Source organism: Pithys albifrons, chromosome 16 (genome assembly GCF_047495875.1).
Source record: "Pithys albifrons albifrons isolate INPA30051 chromosome 16, PitAlb_v1, whole genome shotgun sequence".
NCBI classification, from domain to species: Eukaryota; Metazoa; Chordata; class Aves; order Passeriformes; family Thamnophilidae; genus Pithys; species Pithys albifrons.
Window position 1 is genome coordinate 17,281,902 of NC_092473.1, and position 22,312 is coordinate 17,304,213.

At 58.6% G+C, this 22,312-nt stretch overlaps 1 protein-coding gene and 1 long non-coding RNA gene across 3 annotated transcripts; both read left to right on the top strand.

Annotated features, from left to right (window-relative positions):
• The first annotated feature begins 443 nt into the window (after positions 1-443).
• UQCC4 (ubiquinol-cytochrome c reductase complex assembly factor 4) lies at positions 444-3,574 on the top strand. Its single transcript, XM_071571478.1, has 2 exons — positions 444-1,143; positions 1,919-3,574. Exons 1-2 carry the CDS (start codon positions 1,118-1,120, stop codon positions 2,262-2,264), a joined length of 372 nt encoding a protein of 123 aa, XP_071427579.1. The 5' UTR covers positions 444-1,117; the 3' UTR covers positions 2,265-3,574.
• An 8,653-nt stretch (positions 3,575-12,227) lies between these two features.
• On the top strand, positions 12,228-15,453 carry LOC139679430 (uncharacterized). 2 transcript variants are annotated; one of them, XR_011699187.1, is made up of 4 exons: positions 12,228-12,420; positions 12,631-12,716; positions 14,037-14,184; positions 14,968-15,453. It is a non-coding gene; the product is annotated as an uncharacterized lncRNA (long non-coding RNA). The 2 variants fall into 2 exon arrangements; XR_011699188.1 differs by having other exon boundaries at positions 14,059-14,184.
• Positions 15,454-22,312: the final 6,859 nt, after the last annotated feature.

The following is a 22,312-nucleotide window of genomic DNA, read 5'->3' on the forward strand; positions in this document are numbered from 1 at the left end:
CCAATAGTGGATAATAATCTGAGGGTTGAATTAGCTTAGCAAGTCTCTTAGTAATATCCTTCACCCTGGCCCCAGGAAGGCAGCAAACCTCCCTGTGGGGTGGGTCTGGCCGACATATAGGGCCCTCAGTTCCCCTCAAAAGGGAGTCACCGATTACAACCCTTCTCTTTTTCGTCCTATGTGTAATCTGTCTGGCAGACTGGGGGTAACCAGAAGACCCTGTAGACAGATCTGCCTCCTGACTGCCCTCCATCCGACTTCCTGGGTCCAGGGCCATATGCCTGTTTTTTAAGGGCACCCCGGTAGGTGAAAGGGGTCGAGAGGGTTTTTTTTACCTCTACGACCAGGCACCTGTTTCCATTCCTCCCCATCCGTATGATCTATCTGCCTGATGGCAGGAGGGGCCGGGCTTCACCACCTCCTGCTGGGCTTCCTTAGGAGTTGAAAGGGTGTGACTCCACCAGTCAATTTCCCTTTCACTCTCCCTTGTGCTTCTGAGCCTTTCCACCTTTTCCTTTAGCTGTGACACCAGGCACAGCAAGTCGTTCACCTGCTCACATGGCAGGCAGGTGCTTCTCACACTCTCCTCTGGTAGCAGTTCTAGGCTCCAACAGTCTGTGCAGCCAGAGGCCTCAGTGGCTGCATCCTTTTTAGAGGGTTCTATCTGTGTCGACACATTTCTAGTGGTAATAGCGGCAACGGCTTTCATATTTTTGGAAACCATGACTGCCTTGAATTGGGGGGGGGGGAACCCCAGAAAACCAGCGTGCGTGAAACTGGCTCCTAAGGTTCATCTGCCACGGCCAAGCGAGCCTGGACAGTGACAGTGAAATCCTCGGGACTAAAACCTACAGCACCCGGTATTTCCAGGAGGTCTCCCATCCAGGTACTCACTGGGCCTGACCCTGCTGAGCTTCCGAGATCTGATGGGATCGGGCGTCGGGGAGACATTTAACTGCCTTTACGGAATACAATGGACGCTGCGAACATGAACTGTGGAAACATCACTGCCGTAGACGGTGCACGGCCAGAGCGCCTCCCCGTTCTCCTTCTGCGCAGTTCGTAGCCCGGCAGGGCTCACGGGAGCCCTCGCGCTTCCTCTACGGAGCGGTGCGGGATGATCTGGGCGTTGGGCCGCTGGCGGTGAGGAGCGGGACCGGGGCCGGGGCCGGGCCGGGGCCGCTGGCGGTGAGGAGCGGGGCCGGGGCCGGGGCCGGGCCGGGGCTGCTGGCGGTGAGGAGCGGGGCCGGGGCCGGGGCCGGGCCGGGGCCGCTGGCGGTGAGGAGCGGGGCCGGGGCCGGGGCGAGCCCGCTGGCGGTGAGGAGCGGGGCCGGGGCCGGGGCCGGGGCCGGGGCCGGGTCGGGGCCGCTGGCGGTGAGGAGCGGGGCCGGGGCCAGGGCCGGGCCGGGGCTGCTGGCGGTGAGGAGCGGGGCCGGGGCCGGGGCGAGCCCGCTGGCGGTGAGGAGCGGGGCCGGGGCCAGGGCCGGGCCGGGGCTGCTGGCGGTGAGGAGCGGGGCCGGGGCCGGGCCGGGGCTGCTGGCGGTGAGGAGCGGGACCGGGGCCGGGGCCGGGCCGGGGCTGCTGGCGGTGAGGAGCGGGGCCGGGGCCGGGGCCGGGGCCGGGCCGGGGCCGCTGGCGGTGAGGAGCGGGGCCGGGCCGGGGCCGCTGGCGGTGAGGAGCGGGGCCGGGGCCGGGGCCGGGGCCGGGCCGGGGCCGCTGGCGGTGAGGAGCGGGGCCGGGGCCGGGCCGGGCCCGCTGCCGGTGAGGAGCGGGGCCGGGGCCGGGCCGGGCCCGCTGGCAGTGAGGAGCCGGGCCGGGCCGGGGCCGGGCCGGGGCCGCTGGCGGTGAGGAGCGGGGCCGGGGCCGGGGCCGGGCCAGACCGGGCTGCTGCCCGCACCGCTCACGCGTGTCTTTGCAGGGTGCGACAGCCCCCGCGCCTGCCCGAGCCCCGGCGGCGGCTCGCTCGGCGTCGGGACCCGGAGGGCGCGGACCCGGAGAGCGGGGGGCCCATTCCCTTCTCCGGCAGCAAGGCCAGTCCGCGAGTGTGGAGCGTCAGCCGGTCGATGGGGAGCGACCACGAGAGGCCGTGGTTGAAGGTGCTGCCTTTCAGTGTGCTGTGCACGGCGCTGTTGCTCTGGTGTGTGTTCAGGGAAAAAACGGAGATCGATGAGCGATTGGAAGCCGTTTTCTCCGGCCAGATCGTGGACTCTCTAGATATGGCCCAGGAAAGCAACGGTCCCTTGCAACTGCCGAAGGAGAAATGAGGACGGGAGTGCGGCTGCAGTGAAGGAGCTACCAAAGGTTTGCTGGCATTCACCTTGTTAAAAACTGTACTGACACTTGAATGGGAAAAAACTTAAGTTTTCTAGTCATTGGGCAGCCTTATCTTGCAGGCTTGATTTCTTCATGCTGCTTTCTGTGCTGGTCTTACCTTAGTAATTTACATTAGTAGCAAAAGGTGTAGTTTCTGGATTGCACAGTAGAGATGAACAAGGCATCGCATTTCAACTTGCATTTTAATACAAGTTTTATACAACCCATCACTTTTCCATGGATCATTTTTTGTAGAGGCTTGTTGAATGAAAAATATCAAATCTGAATGTGTTAAAAATTGCTCCTGAAGGTGACTTTCGTTTGACATTTTGGTAGTCACAGAGGGTTCAATTTATATTGAAAGCAACTGTAAATGTAAGATTCATTAATATGCAATTGTGTTCTGATTTTCTTTTTTTCTGTGACTCTCCTAAATAATGTAGAAATTACCTTCAAGGGTTCATGCTTCTGGGACTAGAACATTTTAGGCATGACTGATTCAGGTGATCATTACTGATAGGGGAGCATTTTGCAGAAAGTCCAAATGATTGGCTTGCATTAGATGGGGAAGGAAACTCCTGGTTTCATTGAACCATACAGTATCTAGGCTTTTTCTGCAGATTTAGAGATGGCACATTTTGGAGACTTCTGTTGGAGAGGAGGAATGTAAGATATCAATGCAACTTAGTTCTCTTCAAAATTAGAGGCATTTTTTTTTAACCTTTCAAATGTAAAAAGGAAAGATAGGGTTTGTGCCACTAAAATGCTTAATTAAAAACCAAGAACCCCCAGAGATGACAGCAGCTGTGAGATAGGCTGGAGGTGTGGAGGACATTGGCAGCGCATGATGTTTGTCCAGTACTGCTGCTGAGTCTCTGAACAACGTGCCTCTACCGTGGCACTTGATTTAGCTGTAGAGTCCCTCAGTTTAACCACATGGTGCCTAGTAAATGAATACACCTGATTTGGTACTGTCACAAGGTTTAGTCTTGGTATTCAGCCCATACTACAGTAGAATTTTGCAAGTGAGGTATATGCATGAGGGTGCAATGGCGAATAGAAGATGAGACTGGATTGTTTTCATATTGAAGCTAAGGTGTAATGCCTGTTGCTCTTGACTAGCTTTCTTACTCGAAGTTCTATGAAAATAATGAATATAGCAATGGGCTACTTTGTTTAAGAAAGTATAGAGCTGCCCCTTCGTGTGTGCCTTGGTTTTGGGTGATGATAAGCATTCAATAAATAATCTCTATGTGTAGAACCATTCTCATAATCTCTTTCATGTGTTGGAAGACTTGTCTGCGGCATTTTGCTGGTAAATGCAGAGTTAGGGTTAGGGTCGGTTAGGGTTAGTTAAGGGGTGGAGTTAGGGTTAGGGCTATGGAGGGTTCTGTCCCGTCCCCGCGAGCCTCCGCCGCGCCGAGAGGGCCCCACCCCGAGCCTTGCCCCTTTAAGAGACGCCGGACCCCCTTCACGCCGCTGCGGGACAGTGGGAAAGATGGCGGAGGACTCGCCCTTCCGCGCGTCACCGCAGGGGACACTGGGGGACGTAGTCCTGTGCGCGCGGCATCGTGGGGCGTTCCCAGCAGGAACGGGAGACACGCGGGGCAAGTGCGACACGGGGGCCAGGGGAGGACACGGCGAGGACACGGAGGGACACGGGGGGCAAGGGGGAACACGGGGGGAAACGGGGAACACGAAGGGACGCGAGGGGACACGGGGGCGATACGAGGGACACGGAAGAACACTGGAGGACACGAGGGGACGTGGGGGCACAGTGGGGGACAAGGAGGACGGGGGAACACGGGGAGGCGACGGGGGACACGCGGGAACAGGGGGGACACTTAAAATCTTGAGAAAAATGAAGCTGTTTGGCAGACTCCCGGCACGCGCCCGGCATTCTGGGCTGCATTACAGCAGGAGCAGGGACCCCCTCCCAGAGCCCCCCAACCCCCTCCAATTCCCCCCCAAGGCCCCCCAGGACCCTCCATCCCCCTCCCAGAGCCCTCCAACCGCTCCCCAACGCCCGTAACAGGCCCCGTCCCCAACTGCTCCAACCTTATTTCCCGCCATTTTTTCCCCATTTCCCCAATTTTTCCCCCATTTCCCCTCAGTTTTTCCCCTATTTCCCCATTTTCACCCCATTTCTCCCCATTTTTTCCCAATTTCCCCACTTTTGATTACATGTTGTATCATGATGCACCTGAATTGCAGGATTAGCAGGAATATCAACATGTTTAAGGAAATCCTAAGACTGCCAAACAAAACGACTCAGCACCTGCTCTGGCAAATTAAACATGATACTGAAAACATTAAAACTGTCTTAACCAAAGTTAAACAAGTGGGGACACACCACTGGTGAAACATTTTTATGGGATATTCACCCACCGCCTCCCAAGTCTTTGCAGTCCCTGGTGCAGCCAATCACGGTTTCAGCAGCAGCAATGATCTCTCTGACGCTGCTCAACGTGTGCTCTGAGGGCAGCAGAGTCCAGCTATGCTCGGCAGAGAAGAGATGGAGAACTGGGGCAGGCCCGAGCAAAACTTGGAATGAGAAGTTGCCCCTGGGGGGGACCTTTGCCGGGCCCACCACCTCCAGCTGGCCCAGTCTCTGCACAAACTGTTCACAGCGTGCCCAGGCAGGGTAGGTGGCTTGGGCTCTGCATCCCTGGGCTGCATTCAGCAGAGAAGAAATGCCTCTGTGAGAATGGTCTCTTGCTAAGGTTTGATCTTCCTGTGTCTTATTCTTCATTGGAACTTGGCTTTTGTAAGGTTTTCCTGGTAACCTCAGAAAGGCCTCATATTTTACAGCACTTAGTTTAGGCATAAGCTCAAATATATACTATTTATAAAATGAAAATTTATCCCCTTGATGGCCTCTGACTAACGGTTGTCTCCTGTTCAGTTGCATGGACTTGGGAGATTCAGGCAGTTCATGTAAAATTAGACATTTTGAGTGCACAGTTAACTCTCTTACCCCATAGTGACTGTTTTGACCAATATTTCGGTAAGTAAAGATTGTCTGAGAGATGAGCTGTTTCTCCCTCCATAACTGCTGCTCTCAGAGTGTCTGAGCTTGTGCCCTGTGCATGAAGAGCCATGGCAGTGGCTGAGTGTCCCTGAGCCCTCTGCTGTGTCTGTGCTGCAGGTTCTGTGCATGCTGAGTGTCCCTGAGCCCTCAGCTGTGTCTGTGCTGCAGGTTCTGTGCATGCTGAGTGTCCCTGAGCCCTCTGCTGTGTCTGTGCTGCAGGTTCTGTGCATGCTGAGTGTCCTTGAGCCCTCTGCTGTGTCTGTGCTGCAGGTTCTGTGCCTGCTGAGTGTCCCTGAGCCCTCTGCTGTGTCTGTGCTGCTCTGTCTGTGCATGCTGAGTGTCCCTGAGCCCTCTGCTGTGTCTGTGCTGCTCTGTCTGTGCATGCTGAGTGTCCCTGAGCCCTCTGCTGTGTCTGTGCTGCAGGTTCTGTGCCTGCTGAGTGTCCCTGAGCCCTCTGCTGTGTCTGTGCTGCAGGTTCTGTGCATGCTGAGTGTCCCTGAGCCCTCTGCTGTGTCTGTGCTGCAGGTTCTGTGCCTGCTGAGTGTCCCTGAGCCCTCTGCTGTGTCTGTGCTGCAGGTTCTGTGCATGATGAGTGTCCCTGAGCCCTCTGCTGTGTCTGTGCTGCTCTGTCTGTGCCTGCTGAGTGTCCCTGAGCCCTCTGCTGTGTCTGTGCTGCAGGTTCTGTGCCTGCTGAGTGTCCCTGAGCCCTCTGCTGTGTCTGTGCTGCAGGTTCTGTGCATGCTGAGTGTCCCTGAGCCCTCTGCTGTGTCTGTGCTGCTCTGTCTGTGCATGCTGAGTGTCCCTGAGCCCTCTGCTGTGTCTGTGCTGCAGGTTCTGTGCATGCTGAGTGTCCCTGAGCCCTCTGCTGTGTCTGTGCTGCAGGTTCTGTGCATGCTGAGTGTCCCTGAGCCCTCTGCTGTGTCTGTGCTGCTCTGTCTGTGCATGCTGAGTGTCCCTGAGCCCTCTGCTGTGTCTGTGCTGCAGGTTCTGTGCATGGTGAGCACCAGCCTGAATGCAGTGACAGTCTGGAAAAGAATTGCTTTTCTTGGGTTTGTATCTCGGCAGTTTGACCTGATAAAAAATGAGGGCATTGCTGATGCTGTTAATATGAGCAGCTGCATTGTGCCTGGAAAGGACCCAGACCCACAGTCCTAGTGCAGCTTCCCTGGGACAGGGACAGTGCCAGGAGTTAAGCAAGTCCCTGCAAAGGATGGAGTAAATCTGCTCCTTGCATCTGTAAGGAAAGACTGAGTAGTAGGGAAGGGGAGCATTTATATGCTGTATTGAGATTTCCATCTGCTCCCAGGTGCAGCAGTGATGGGGTGGCTGGGTTTGGTCTGGGCCTGTGAGGATCAGCCCTAAACAACCCCACCTCACCAGAGGGCCCTGAACCCTCAAGGGAAATGTCCAGTAGGAACCAGACCAGTCGGTTGTTATTGCAGAGGAAAAACCATGCAAAAGAAAAGGTACTTCTGTTCTTTGTGGCAATCCTGTAATGCCTTGTGCAGTCTCTGTGTGCTGTTCTTGGAGTGACCACCCAGTGTGTGTCTAACAAAACCTGTTAGAAAGGTAGTCAGGGATTGGAATTGGGGTCTGATCCCTACAGACTCTTGCAAAGCCTGAAGGACTGCAGTGATGAGTGTGCTCAGCAAAGGAGGTTTCTCAGTATCTGCTCAGATTTCCCTCAGCTCTGGGGGCCTGGTGGCCAGCTGGAGGTGGCGGGGACACACATGGGACCCCTTGAGCTTTGTGGGAGGAGCTGGGGGTTGGCACGGTGCGATTTTTTGTTCTTTGGGGTTTTTTTCTGGTTTTCTGATTTCCTTTTTGAGCTCTGTGGTGCTAGGGAGAAAAATCTGGAAACAAATCAAACTGAAGGGATTTGCTGAGTTGCTTTGCAGAGAAGTGCCACCTTCAGAGGATGCACAAATCCACCAGGAAGTCAACGAAGGAGCTGTGGAAAGTGCAGCAGAGTGCAGGGAGCAGCCACTGTCCCAGCTCCCTGGTTTTGGGGGCATTAGTCCACCTACGGAAAGGAAAAAAGCCTCCCCGTCTTGTTTTCAGCCCTGCAGAGGAATGTCGTGTTCCAGAATTTCGGAGGGATTTGTGTGTGTCCTGTGCTGGCAGCTGCGTGTCTTGGGAGGCCATGGAGTGACATACATTGGGGGGACATGGGGGGACAAGGGGAGGACATGGGGGGGGACAAGGGGAGGACATGGGGGGACATCAGGGGGACATGGGAGGACATCAGGGGGACATGGGGGTACATCGAGGGGACATGGGGAGGACATGAGGGAGATGGGGTGGACATGGGGGACGCAGGGGACATGGAGGAAACATGGGGGGAACATTGGGGACATGGGAAGGCTATGGGGGGACATGCAGGGGACATGGGACGTCCAGGGAAGTCCAAGAGGGCCCAGGGGGGTCCAGAGGGGTCCAAAGCGTTTTGGGGGGTCCAGGAGAGTTCAAGTTGGTCCAGGGGGTTTCCCTGGGGGTATGAGGGGGGGGGTCCATGGGGGCCCTAGGAGGATTCAAGGTGGTCCAGGAATGTTCAGGAGGGTTCAGGGGGTTTTAAGGGAGTGGAAGGGGGTTTCAGAGGGGTCCAAGGGGGTCCAGGAGAGATTCGGAGGGTCCAGGGGGTTTTGGGGGGGGTCCAGGAGTGTCCAGGGGAGTCTCAGAGGTGTCCAGAAAGGTTTGAAGGGGTCCAGAAGGGTCTAAGGAGGGTCCAAGGGGTCCCAGGCAGGTTTGACAGGGGTCCAGGGGGCTTCAGGGGGTTTGGAGGGGTCCAGGGGAGTCCAAGTGTGATTCAAGAGGGTCCAAGGTTTTTGAGAGTGTCAAGGGGGGCTGGGGGGGGGTGCAAAGTGGTCCAAGAGAGTTGAGGAAAGTCCAAGGGGGATTCAGGGGGGTCCAGGGGAGTTCAGGAGGGTCCAAAGCGATCCAGGAGAAGTCAGAGAAATGAGGGGGGTCTCACAGTGGATCGTGGGTCTCAGAGGAGTCACAGGCAGGTAAGGGGAGGTAAGAGTGGTCAGGGGGTGCCTGGGGAACTCAGGGACCCCCATTGCCCACAGCCCAGCAATGTCGGCCCTCGGGAACCTCCCTTGGGGACCCCGGGTGCCCGAAATGTCGTCCCTCGGGAACCCCCCCTTCGAGGAGCCCCAGCGCCCGAGGTGTCGCCCCTCGGCAACACCCCCTCGGGGAACCCCGGCGCCCGAGGTGTCGCCCCTCGGCCAGCACGCCCTTGGGGAGCCTCGGCGCCCGAGGTGTCGCCCCATGGACAACCTCCTTGGGGACCCCAGAGACCCCCAGAGACCCACCCAGGGACCCCCCAGGGACCCCCAGAGAACCCAGAGATTCCCAGACACTCACAGGGACCCCCAGGGTCCCTCAGGAAGCTACAGAGATCTCCCAGAGAACCCCCAGTTTCCCCCAGAGACCCCCCAGAGACTGTCAGAGACCCCCAGACACCCCAGGGACCCCCCTAGACCCCCCCGACACCCCCAAGGGTCTCCCAGACGCCCCCACGGACCACCAGGGCCCCCCCAGGGACCCCCCAGAGACCCCGCAAGGACCCCCAGAGAGCCCACTGGGACTCCCCAGGGACCCCCCAGAGACTCCCCATAGATCACCAGGGACCGCCCAAGGACCCCCGCAGACCCCCAGACACCCCCAGAGACTCCCAGGGGCCCCCAGAAACTCCCAGAGATCCCTCAGGGACCCGCAGAGACCCCTCAGGAACCCCCAGAGACTCCCAGACACCCCAGAGACTCCCAGAAACCCTCAGAGACCCCCCCAGGGACCTCCAGAGACTCCAAGAGACCCCCACGGACCCCCCAGGGACCACCAGAAAGCCCCAGAGACCCCCCAGGGACCACCAGAAAGCCCCAGAGACCCCCCAGGGACCACCAGAGACCCCCCAGAGATTCTCAGAGACCTCCAGGGACTCCCAGACACCCGCCGAGACCCCCCAGGGACCCCCAGAGACCCTCCATAGATCACCAGGGACCGCCCAAGGACCCCCACAGACCCCCAGACACCCGCAGAGACTCCCAGGGGCCCCCAGAAACTCCCGGAGACCCCTCAGGGACCCGCAGAGACCCCTGAGGGACCCCCAGAGACTCCCAGACACCCGCCAGGAACCCTCAGATGCCCCCAGAGATCCCCAGAGACCCCCAGACCCCTCCAGGGACCCCCAGACACTCCCAGAGACCCCCAGAGACCTCCAGGGACTCCCAGACACACGCCGAGACCCCCCAGGGACACCCAGAGACCCTCAGACACACGCCAGGGCCCCTCAGATGCCCCCAGAGACCCCCAGAGATCCCCAAAGACCCCCAGACCCCTCCAGGGACCCCCAGAGACCCCCAGAGACCCTCCAGAGACCCCCAGAGACCCCACAGGGACCCCCAAGGACCCCATAGGGACCCCGACAGATCCCCAGAGACCCCCCCCTGTGACCCCCAAAGAACTCCCCTGGGGATCTCCTGGGACCCCCCAGAGACCCCCAGAGACTCTCAGAGATCCCCCAGGGACCCACAGGAACCCCTCAAAGATCCACCAGAGACCCCCCAGGGACCCCCAAAGAACTCCCCTGGGGATCCCCTCGGACCCCCCAGAAATCCCCAGACACCCCCAGAGACCCCCCAGGGACCTTCAGACACCCCCAGAGACTCCCAGAGACCCTCAGGGACCCCCCAGGGACCCCCATAGACCGCCCAGAGATCACGAGATGCCCCCCGGGGACCTCCAGAGACCCCTCCAGAGATCACGAGAAACCCCTCCGAGACCCCCAGGGACCTCCAGAGACCCCCAGGGACCCACCTTGGGACTCCCAGAGGACCCCAGGGACCCACAGGAACCCCTCATAGATCCACCAGAGACCCCCATAGATCCCACAGAGACCTCCAGAGAACCCCAGAGACCACCAGAGATGCTCCAGAGACACCCCAGAGACCCCCACAGAGATCCCCGGTGCCCGAAATGTCGTCCCTCGGGGAACCCCCTTGGGGACCCCCGGTGCCCGAAATGTCGTCCGTCGGGGAACCCCCTTGGGGACCCCCGGTGCCCAAAATGTCGTCCGTCGGGGAACCCCCTTGGGGACCCCCGGTGCCCAAAATGTCGTCCCTCCGGGAACCCCCTTGGGGACCCCCGGTGCCCAAAATGTCGTCCGTCGGGGAACCCCCTTGGGGACCCCCGGTGCCCAAAATGTCGTCCGTCGGGGAACCCCCTTGGGGACCCCCGGTGCCCAAAATGTCGTCCGTCGGGGAACCCCCTTGGGGACCCCCGGTGCCCAAAACTGTCGTCCCTCCGGGAACCCCCTTGGGGACCCCCGGTGCCCAAAACTGTCGTCCCTCGGCAATCCCCCCTTGGGGAGTCCCGGCGCCCGAGGTGTCGCCCCGCCGCAACCTCAACCCGATGACTCTCGGCGCCCGAGGTGTCGGCCCTCGGCAACCTCGCCTTGCGGACCCCCGGCGACCGAGGTGTCGCCCCTCGTCACGCCCCTCCTTGGGGACCCCCGGCGGGCATTGGAGGTGGTGGGGGCTGGACTACGATGCAGTTCTTGGACATGTCCGGCAGGCGGCGCCAGCGAGGGAGAAGGGCCGGCGAGGGCGGGATTCGAACCGGCGTTTGGGCAGCGGTATCTGCATCGCTACTGCGCACGTGCGGATTAGGGAGCTTCGGCGGTACTGCGCAAGCGCGGAGTACGGAGCGCCGTCGGTACTGCTCATGCGCGGAGTCCAGCGCGCCGTCCCAACTGCGCACGCGCGGAGTACAGAGCGCTGTCGCTGCTGCGCATGCGCGGAGTACAGAGCGCCGTCCCTACTGCGCACGCGCGGAGTGCAGCGCGCCGTCGCTACTGCGCACGCGCGGAGTACAGCGCGCCGTCCACACTGCGCACGCGCGGAGTACAGCGCGCCGTCCCTACTGCGCACGCGTGGAGTCCAGAGCGCTGTCGCTGCTGCGCATGCGCGGAGTACAGAGCGCCGTCCCTACTGCGCACGCGCGGAGTACAGAGCGCTGTCGCTGCTGCGCATGCGCGGAGTATAGAACGCCGTCCCTACTGCGCACGCGCGGAGTGCAGCGCGCCGTCGCTACTGCGCACGCGCGGAGTACAGCGCGCCGTCCACACTGCGCACGCGCGGAGTACAGCGCGCCGTCCCAACTGCGCACGCGCGGAGTACAGCGCGCCGTCTCTACTGCGCACGCGCGGAGTGCAGCGCGCCGTCGCTACTGCGCACGCGCGGAGTACAGAGCGGCGTCGCTATTGCGCATGCGCGGAGCACAGCGCGCCGTCCCTCCTGTGCTCGCCCGGAGTCCGCCTCTCTGTCTCTCCTGCTCGATGCCACATCCCGTGTTCGTTCATGGCGCTGTTTTCCCGCACCTGCCGCAGCCGGTGCCGCGGGAGCGCGCGGGGAACATCCCGCCGCCGGTGCGGCTGCTGCAGATGCGTTCCTGGAGCGCGGCGCTGGCACCATCGCCCGCAGCGCCGCCGCCAAGATCGTGAGTGCCGGGGCCGCGGGGCAGGGGCTGGGCTGGGCTGGGCCTCAGTGGCACTCCATGCACGGACAAATACTGTGCATGCAGCTCGGTGGGTGCTTTCCCGTCCTGGGGGTGAGGTGAATCCTGGGCTCCTCTGCTTTTGTCAGCCGAGATGGAAAATTCCTGCGGTTGGTTTTGGCAAGTGGCAGTTTCCCAGAATTTTCTTGCCTTGTTTGCTTCCTGTGGAACATGTGGACCAGCAGAACTCTCAGGGCTTGTGTTCAGAACAGGCTTGAGGAGAGTGAGTGAGTGAGTGAGTGAGTGAGTGAGTGAGAAGGAGCCACACCGTGTCTTCCTTGTCCTGCACTGCAGGATCAGAATCCTGGTTTAGGTTAGGGATGCTTTTGCACTGGTGTGTGTCTTCGATGGTCAGAGCCAACTTTCTGCTGGGCCACTTAGGAAGAACAGTTGCCTAGAGCTTCATGTTTGCTTTCCTTGCAGCCTGGAGTGTTGGGGGGATTCCTGAAGCTGATTGCCTTGAAAGCCAGTGATCCCCAAGGCTTTGACCTGCTAAACAGCATCATGGAGCATATGCCCCCGTGAGTATGAGCTCAAATTGCATTCAAAACTGACTTCTGTGGGCTTTGGTTCTGCAGTGTGCAGTCATGCCAAAGGTTAACACTTCAGGAGCAAAAATGTCACATTTATCAGTTAAAGAGATGGGAACAACTTTATCTGTGTTTTCTGTAAAGTGACAGCACCAGTCAAAGCCCACTGTGAACTGAATAACTGTTCTTTTAAATTTCCAGTGAATCAGTTGACTGGTACAGGAAACAGGTCTTCATTCTGCTATTCCAAAGACTTCCAAGTTCCAAACCAACAAAACTTATCAAAAGTAAGTTCCTTGCTCTGAAAAGCTCCAGTGTGACACGAGTGGTTCAGAGTGTGCAGTTGCACAGATCAGGCATCCTGAACATGGGTGGGACTCTGCTGGCTCCAGGGACTTGCTCCAAATGCTCTGGAGTCAAGGGGGCATAAAGGGCAGTGGCCACAGCAGGTGACACTCCATGAAAACTGAGGGAATGGAACTAAAGGACTTGTGTAGTTCTCCTCCTTTCCTGGTGTGTGTGATGTCGTTACTTGTCTGAAAGTGTCTCCATTTAATCTCCAGCTAATAGCAACACACTTGCCCTGCCACACAGCACAGCCATTCTGACCACTGCTCTCTGCAGTTTGTGTTCATGCTGGGAAACATTCCATGCTTTTGTGTCATTTTGGCCTTCATGGGAATAAAGTTATGAGGAAGGGTTTACGTTCCTCTGTCAAAGCTGTGACACATTGTTGAAATCATCCCCAGGCAGATGGCCATGCTGATGAAATTCGTGATGTTATCTCTACACAGATCACACAAGGTCTGTTATTAATCCTTTAAAATCTGCTTGATGCCTCCTGTAGAGGAGCAAGAATTACAGGGTTCTTCCAGTGGTGTTCCACCAAGCAAATGGAAGTGGTGCTTCCAGCGTTCCACGTTTCAGTGTTGTGGTGCCCGAGAAGATGAGCAGTTTTTAGGCAAACTTTGGAGCAGCAAGTTAATGCCCTTCAGTAAAAGGGAACATTTATGAAGGCTGCCCTTTCTGTCTCCTTCTTAGAATGCATTTTGCTGCTGACTCTAAAGCAATTCTCTTGTTTTCATCTGGAGTTTTACTTTGTCCTTTTTCTCGTTGCTTTCTCGTCTTCATTAACTAGTTTGGCACAGGAAATGGGGCATGAGCTCTGCAGGAAATACTTGGCAGCATACAGCCAAAGGGAGTGTGTTCTGTTGGCTTGGGTTGTATTTCAGGCTGCTGTGCAGTTTTTGCCTTTGAAGCAGGAAAGAGTTGTCTCTCTGGCTGAAATGGCAAAGGAGGTTTGGCGCCAATCTGACTGCCCGGGTGCCTCTCCTTTTGGGGTTCATTTCTGATTTTCTGCCCACAGTTCCTCACTGATAGTTCAAGTTACTGATCTCCTGAGCGGGTCATAAAAGGGAAGGATTGCTGTCTCTGGTTTTTATCATTTGTAAAAAGTTTGTATGTGCAAACATCTATGTAAGAGGGCAGCACCTTAACAAATTGTCTTGTGTTCTCTGTTTCCTGGTGCTTTGTGTGGTTTCTGCTTTTCTTTGGTCACCATAGGGTGATAAATCGTTCTGATACTTTTTCTCTAACTGTCATACTAGGATGTTTGAAACGGGCTTGGAGAAAATGATGATTCCTGAAATCCAGAAAGTGTCTGGGACAAGTTGAAAAGCAGATCCGTGCTGTTGGCATCACAAAGACATTAACAGAATGTCCTCCCGTGATGGACACTGAGTACCCCAAGCTGTGGTAGGTGCCACACTTCTTCAGGGTCTGCTGGTGATGCTGTTGGAGGTCTGGAAAGTAGGAGCTTTCACCAGAATAGGCCCCTCCAATAAACTCCTTTGGCATTTCTTCAGGCCCACTGTTGTGGTGAGACTCAGCTTGAGGCTTTTCATACCTTTTCATCCTTCACTGCACAAAGGGAAGTGTGTTTTCAAAGCAAATGGCAGAGCTGGTTTGAGATGTGTTTGAGCCTGGATTTGGCTGAGTAGAGCTCCACTGAAGGGAATTAGGCTACTGTCAGCTTGCATTCCTTCTGGAAAGCTGGGCCCACTTTTGACTTGTAACTGTCATAGTCAGGAGGCCTGAGAATACTCACAACCTGACAGGCTGTAGAGTCTTAGCCTGAAAGTGGAATCTGGGGGAAAGCTCTGGAGACTGAAAGGCAGTCCAGCAGTCTGGGGGCTCAGGTAGCCTGAACTGAATGACAGTAACCAGGTCCTGGACTAGAACTCTTTTTGAATGTACTTAGAGAAAAACTGTAATCTGGAAAAGAATTGCTATTCTTGGGTTTGTATCACAGCAATTTGAGCTGCTAAAAAATGAGGGCATTGCTGATGCTGTTAATATGAGCAGCTGCATTGTGCCTGGAAAGGACCCAGACCCACAGTCCTAGTGCAGCTTCCCTGGGACAGGGACGGTGCCAGGAGTTAAGCAAGTCCCTGCAAAGGGGTTCCAGGTAATCTGAGCGTTCTTGTGAAGCACAGGCTGTCCTCACCTGTTCACTGTTCCCCTCCCCTCTCCCCCCAGGATTCCTTTGCTGCAGGCCCTCCCTCCTTGGCCTCTTCGAGCTGCCTGAGGATGACACGACCCCTGACAAGGAGCACTTCATTGACACAGAGGATACTCCAGGCTATCAGACTGCATTCTCCCAGCTGGCCTTTGCTGGGAGGAAAGAACATGATCCTGTGGGGCAAATGGTGAACAATCCCAGGATCCAGCTGGCCCAGTCTCTGCACAAACTGTTCACAGCGTGCCCAGGCAGGGTAGGTGGCTTGGGCTCTGCATCCCTGGGCTGCATTCAGCAGACAAGAAATGCCTCTGTGAGAATGGTCTCTTGCTAAGGTTTGATAATCAGCAAAATGAAGTGTGTTGTAGGCAGAAGGCAAGATCTTGCTGTGTCTTATTGTTCTTTGGAACTTGGCTTTTGTAAGGTTTTCCTGGTAACCTCAGAAAGGCCTTATTTTTCACAGCACTTAGTTTAGCAATCAGCTCAAATATATGCTATTTAAAAGATGAAGATTTATCCACTTGATGGCTTATAAGTAATGGTTGTCTCCTGTTCAGTTGCATGGACTTGGGAGATTCAGGCAGCTCATATAAAATTAGACATTTTGAGTGCACAGTTAACTCTTACCCCATATAGTGTTTGTTTTGTTCAAGATTTGGGTAAGTAAAGATTGTCTGAGAGATGAGCTGTTTCACCCTCAATAACTGCTGCTCTGAGAGTGTCTGAGCTTGTGCCCTGTGCATGAAGAGCCATGGCAGTGGCTGAGTGTCCCTGAGCCCTCTGCTGTGTCTGTGCTGCAGGTTCTGTGCATACTGAGTGTCCCTGAGCCCTCTGCTGTGTCTGTGCTGCAGGTTCTGTGGATGCTGAGTGTCCCTGAGCCCTCTGCTGTGTCTGTGCTGCAGGTTCTGTGCCTCCTGAGTGTCCCTGAGCCCTCTGCTGTGTCTGTGCTGCTCTGTCTGTGCATGCTGAGTGTCCCTGAGCCCTCAGCTGTGTCTGTGCTGCAGGTTCTGTGGATGCTGAGTGTCCCTGAGCCCTCTGCTGTGTCTGTGCTGCAGGTTCTGTGGATGCTGAGTGTCCCTGAGCCCTCTGCAGTGTCTGTGCTGCAGGTTCTGTGGATGCTGAGTGTCCCTGAGCCCTCTGCTGTGTCTGTGCTGCTCTGTCTGTGCATGCTGAGTGTCCCTGAGCCCTCAGCTGTGTCTGTGCTGCAGGTTCTGTGCCTGCTGAGTGTCCCTGAGCCCTCTGCTGTGTCTGTGCTGCAGGTTCTGTGCCTCCTGAGTGTCCCTGAGCCCTCTGCTGTGTCTGTGCTGCTCTGTCTGTGCATGCTGAGTGTCCCTGAGCCCTCTGCTGTGTCTGTGCTGCAGGTTCTGTGCCTGCTGAGTGTCCCTGAGCCCTCTGCTGTGTCTGTGCTGCAGGTTCTGTGCCTGCTGAGTGTCCCTGAGCCCTCTGCTGTGTCTGTGCTGCAGGTTCTGTGCCTGCTGAGTGTCCCTGAGCCCTCTGCAGTGTCTGTGCTGCAGGTTCTGTGGATGCTGAGTGTCCCTGAGCCCTCTGCTGTGTCTGTGCTGCAGGTTCTGTGGATGCTGAGTGTCCCTGAGCCCTCTGCAGTGTCTGTGCTGCAGGTTCTGTGGATGCTGAGTGTCCCTGAGCCCTCTGCTGTGTCTGTGCTGCTCTGTCTGTGCATGCTGAGTGTCCCTGAGCCCTCAGCTGTGTCTGTGCTGCAGGTTCTGTGCCTGCTGAGTGTCCCTGAGCCCTCTGCTGTGTCTGTGCTGCAGGTTCTGTGCCTGCTGAGTGTCCCTGAGCCCTCTGCTGTGTCTGTGCTGCTCTGTCTGTGCATGCTGAGTGTCCCTGAGCCCTCTGCTGTGTCTGTGCTGCAGGTTCTGTGCCTGCTGAGTGTCCCTGAGCCCCCTGCTCTGTCTGTGCTGCAGGTTCTGTGCATGCTGAGTGTCCCTGAGCCCCCTGCTCTGTCTGTGCTGCAGGTTCTGTGCCTGCTGAGTGTCCCTGAGCCCTCTGCTCTGTCTGTGCTGCAGGTTCTGTGCCTGCTGAGTGTCCCTGAGCCCTCTGCTGTGTCTGTGCTGCAGGTTCTGTGCATGCTGAGTGTCCCTGAGCCCCCTGCTCTGTCTGTGCTGCAGGTTCTGTGCCTGCTGAGTGTCCCTGAGCCCTCTGCTGTGTCTGTGCTGCAGGTTCTGTGCATGCTGAGTGTCCCTGAGCCCCCTGCTCTGTCTGTGCTGCAGGTTCTGTGCATGGTGAGCACCAGCCTGAATGCAGTGACAATCTGGAAAAGAATTGCTTTTCTTGGGATTGTATCTCGGCAGTTTGACCTGCTAAAAAATGAGGGCATTGCTGATGCTGTTAATATGAGCAGCTGCATTGTGCCTGGAGAGGACCCAGACCCACAGTCCTAGTGCAGCTTCCCTGGGACAGGGACAGTGCCAGGAGTTAAGCAAGTCCCTGCAAAGGATGGAGTAAATCTGCTCCTTGCATCTGTAAGGAAAGACTGAGTAGTAGGGAAGGGGAGCATTTATGTGCTGTATTGAGATTTCCATCTGATCCCAGGTGCAGCAGTGATGGGGTGGCTGGGTTTGGTCTGGGCCTGTGAGGATCAGCCCTAAACAACCCCACCTCACCAGAGGGCCCTGAACCCTCAAGGGAAATGTCCAGTAGGAACCAGACCAGTCGGTTGTTATTGCAGAGGAAAAACCATGCAAAAGAAAAGGTACTTCTGTTCTTCGTGGCAATCCTGTAATGCCTTGTGCAGTCTCTGTGTGCTGTTCTTGGAGTGACCACCCCGTGTGTGTCTAACAAAACCTGTTAGAAAGGTAGTCAGGGATTGGAATTGGGGTCTGATCCCTACAGACTCTTGCAAAGCCTGAAGGACTGCAGTGATGAGTGTGCTCAGCAAAGGAGGTTTCTCAGTATCTGCTCAGATTTCCCTCAGCTCTGGGGGCCTGGTGGCCAGCTGGAGGTGGCGGGGACACACATGGGACCCCTTGAGCTTTGTGGGAGGAGCTGGGGGTTGGCACGGTGCGATTTTTTGTTCTTTGGGTTTTTTTCTTGGTTTTCTGGTTTCCTTTTTGAGCTCTGTGGTGCTAGGGAGAAAAATCTGGAAACAAATCAAACTGAAGGGATTTGCTGAGTTGCTTTGCAGAGAAGTGCCACCTTCAGAGGATGCACAAATCCACCAGGAAGTCAACGAAGGAGCTGTGGAAAGTGCAGCAGAGTGCAGGGAGCAGCCACTGTCCCAGCTCCCTGGTTTTGGGGGCATTAGTCCACCTACGGAAAGGAAAAAAGCCTCCCCGTCTTGTTTTCAGCCCTGCAGAGGAATGTCGCGTTCCAGAATTTCGGAGGGATTTGTGTGTGTCCTGTGCTGGCAGCTGCGTGTCTTGGGAGGCCATGGAGTGACATACATTGGGGGGACATGGGGGGACAAGGGGAGGACATGGGGGGGGACACGGGGAGGACATGGGGGGGGACATCAGGGGGACATGGGAGGACATCAGGGGGACATGGGGGTACATCGAGGGGACATGGGGAGGACATGAGGGAGATGGGGTGGACATGGGGGACGCAGGGGACATGGAGGAAACATGGGGGGAACATTGGGGACATGGGAAGGCTATGGGGGGACATGCAGGGGACATGGGACGTCCAGGGAAGTCCGAGAGGGCCCAGGGGGGTCCAGAGGGGTCCAAAGCGTTTTGGGGGTTCCAGGAGAGTTCAAGTTGGTCCAGGAGGGTCCAGGGGTTTTCCCTGGGGGTATGAGGGGGTGGTCCATGGGGGCCCTAGGAGGATTCAAGGTGGTCCAGGAATGTTCAGGAGGGTTCAGGGGGTTTTAAGGGAGTGGAAGGGGGTTTCAGAGGGGTCCAAGGGGGTCCAGGAGAGATTCGGAGGGTCCAGGGGGTTTTGGGGGGGGTCCAGGAGTGTCCAGGGGAGTCTTAGAGGTGTCCAGAAAGGTTCGAAGGGGTCCAGAAGGGTCTAAGGAGGGTCCAAGGGGTCCCAGGCAGGTTTGAGAGGGGTCCAGGGGGCTTCAGGGGGTTTGGAGGGGTCCAGGGGAGTCCAAGTGTGATTCAAGAGGGTCCAAGGTTTTTGAGAGTGTCAAGGGGGGCTGGGGGGGGGTGCAAAGTGGTCCAAGAGAGTTGAGGAAAGTCCAAGGGGGATTCAGGGGGGTCCAGGGGAGTTCAGGAGGGTCCAAAGCGATCCAGGAGAAGTCAGAGAGAAATGAGGGGGGTCTCACAGTGGATCGTGGGTCTCAGAGGAGTCACAGGGAGGTAAGGGGAGGTAAGAGTGGTCAGGGGGTGCCTGGGGAACTCAGGGACCCCCATTGCCCACAGCCCAGCAATGTCGGCCCTCGGGAACCTCCCTTGGGGACCCCGGGTGCCCGAAATGTCGTCCCTCGGGAACCCCCCCTTTGAGGAGCCCCAGCGCCCGAGGTGTCGCCCCTCGGCAACACCCCCTCGGGGAACCCCGGCGCCCGAGGTGTCGCCCCTCGGCCAGCACGCCCTTGGGGACCCTCGGCGCCCGAGGTGTCGCCCCATGGACAACCTCCTTGGGGACCCCAGAGACCCCCAGAGACCCACCCAGGGACCCCCCAGGGACCCCCAGAGACCCCAGAGATTCCCAGACACTCACAGGGACCCCCAGGGTCCCTCAGGAAGCTACAGAGATCTCCCAGAGAACCCCCAGTTTCCCCCAGAGACCCCCCAGAGACTGTCAGAGACCCCCAGACACCCCCAAGGGACTCCCAGACGCCCCCACGGACCCCTAGGGCCCCCCCAGGGACCCCCCAGAGACCCCCAGAGACTCTCAGAGACCCCCCAAGGACCCCCAGAGAGCCCACTGGGACTCCCCAGGGACCCCCCAGAGACTCCCCATAGATCACCAGGGACCGCCCAAGGACCCCCGCAGACCCCCAGACACCCCCAGAGACTCCCAGGGGCCCCCAGAAACTCCGAGAGATCCCTCAGGGACCCGCAGAGACCCCTCAGGAACCCCCAGAGACTCCCAGACACCCCAGAGACTCCCAGAAACCCTCAGAGACCCCCCCAGGGACCTCCAGAGACTCCAAGAGACCCCCATGGACCCCCCAGGGACCACCAGAAAGCCCCAGAGACCCCCCCAGGGACCACCAGAGACCCCCCAGAGATTCTCAGAGACCTCCAGGGACTCCCAGACACCCGCCGAGACCCCCCAGGGACCCCCAGAGACCCTCCATAGATCACCAGGGACTGCCCAAGGACCCCCACAGACCCCCAGACACCCGCAGAGACCCCTGAGGGACCCCCAGAGACTCCCAGACACCCGCCAGGAACCCTCAGATGCCCCCAGAGACCCCCAGAGATCCCCAGAGACCCCCAGACCCCTCCAGGGACCCCCAGACACCCCCAGAGACCCTCAGGGACCCCCCAGAGACTCTCAGAGACCTCCAGGGACTCCCAGACACACGCCGAGACCCCCCAGGGACACCCAGAGACCCCCAGACACCTGCCAGGGCCCCTCAGATGCCCCCAGAGATCCCCAGAGACCCCCAGATCCCTCATTGGACCCCCAGGGACCCCCAGAGACCCCCCAGAGACCCCCAGAGACCCCACAGGGACCCCCAAGGACCCCATAGGGACCCCCACAGATCCCCAGAGACCCCCCCTGTGACCCCCAAAGAACTCCCCTGGGGATCTCCTGGGACCCCCCAGAAACCCCCAGACATCCCCAGAGACTCCCAGAGACCCCCCAGGGACCCTCAGACACCCCCAGAGACTCACAGAGACCCCCAGAGACTCTCAGAGATCCCCCAGGGACCCACAGGAACCCCTCAAAGATCCACCAGAGACCCCCCAGGGACCCCCAAGGAACTCCCCTGGGGATCCCCTCGGACCCCCCAGAAATCCCCAGACACCCCCAGAGACCCCCCAGGGACCCTCAGACACCCCCAGAGACTCACAAAGACCCCCAGAGACCCTCAGGGACCCCCCAGGGACCCCCATAGACCGCCCAGAGATCACGAGATGCCCCCCGGGGACCTCCAGAGACCCCTCCAGAGATCACGAGAAACCCCTCCGAGACCCCCAGGGACCTCCAGAGACCCCCAGGGACCCACCTTGGGACCCCCAGAGGACCCCAGGGACCCACAGAAACCCCTCATAGATCCACCAGAGACCCCCATAGATCCCACAGAGACCTCCAGAGAACCCCAGAGACCACCAGAGATGCTCCAGAGACACCCCAGAGACCCCCACAGAGATCCCCGGTGCCCGAAATGTCGTCCCTCGGGGAACCCCCTTGGGGACCCCCGGTGCCCAAAATGTCGTCCGTCGGGGAACCCCCTTGGGGACCCCCGGTGCCCGAAATGTCGTCCGTCGGGAACCCCCCTTGGGGACCCCCGGTGCCCGAAATGTCGTCCCTCGGGGAACCCCCTTGGGGACCCCCGGTGCCCGAAATGTCGTCCGTCGGGGAACCCCCTTGGGGACCCCCGGTGCCCAAAATGTCGTCCGTCGGGGAACCCCCTTGGGGACCCCCGGTGCCCAAAATGTCGTCCGTCGGGGAACCCCCTTGGGGACCCCCGGTGCCCAAAACTGTCGTCCCTCCGGGAACCCCCTTGGGGACCCCCGGTGCCCAAAATGTCGTCCCTCCGGGAACCCCCTTGGGGACCCCCGGTGCCCAAAACTGTCGTCCCTCCGGGAACCCCCTTGGGGACCCCCGGTGCCCAAAACTGTCGTCCCTCGGCAATCCCCCCTTGGGGAGTCCCGGCGCCCGAGGTGTCGCCCCGCCGCAACCTCAACCCGATGACTCTCGGCGCCCGAGGTGTCGGCCCTCGGCAACCTCGCCTTGCGGACCCCCGGCGACCGAGGTGTCGCCCCTCGTCACGCCCCTCCTTGGGGACCCCCGGCGGGCATTGGAGGTGGTGGGGGCTGGACTACGATGCAGTTCTTGGACATGTCCGGCAGGCGGCGCCAGCGAGGGAGAAGGGCCGGCGAGGGCGGGATTCGAACCGGCGTTTGGGCAGCGGTATCTGCATCGCTACTGCGCACGTGCGGATTAGGGAGCTTCGGCGGTACTGCGCAAGCGCGGAGTACGGAGCGCCGTCGGTACTGCTCATGCGCGGAGTCCAGCGCGCCGTCCCAACTGCGCACGCGCGGAGTACAGAGCGCTGTCGCTGCTGCGCATGCGCGGAGTACAGAGCGCCGTCCCTACTGCGCACGCGCGGAGTGCAGCGCGCCGTCGCTACTGCGCACGCGCGGAGTACAGCGCGCCGTCCACACTGCGCACGCGCGGAGTACAGCGCGCCGTCCCAACTGCGCACGCGCGGAGTACAGCGCGCCGTCTCTACTGCGCACGCGCGGAGTGCAGCGCGCCGTCGCTACTGCGCACGCGCGGAGT

Excerpts from the sequence above, each read along its gene's own strand:
- UQCC4 (XM_071571478.1), top strand. The coding sequence starts at position 1,118 with ATGATCTGGGCGTTGGGCCGCTGGCG. Across the intron at positions 1,144-1,918 it reads TGGGCGTTGGGCCGCTGGCG|GGTGCGACAGCCCCCGCGCC; the intron begins GTGAGGAGCGGG and ends GTGTCTTTGCAG.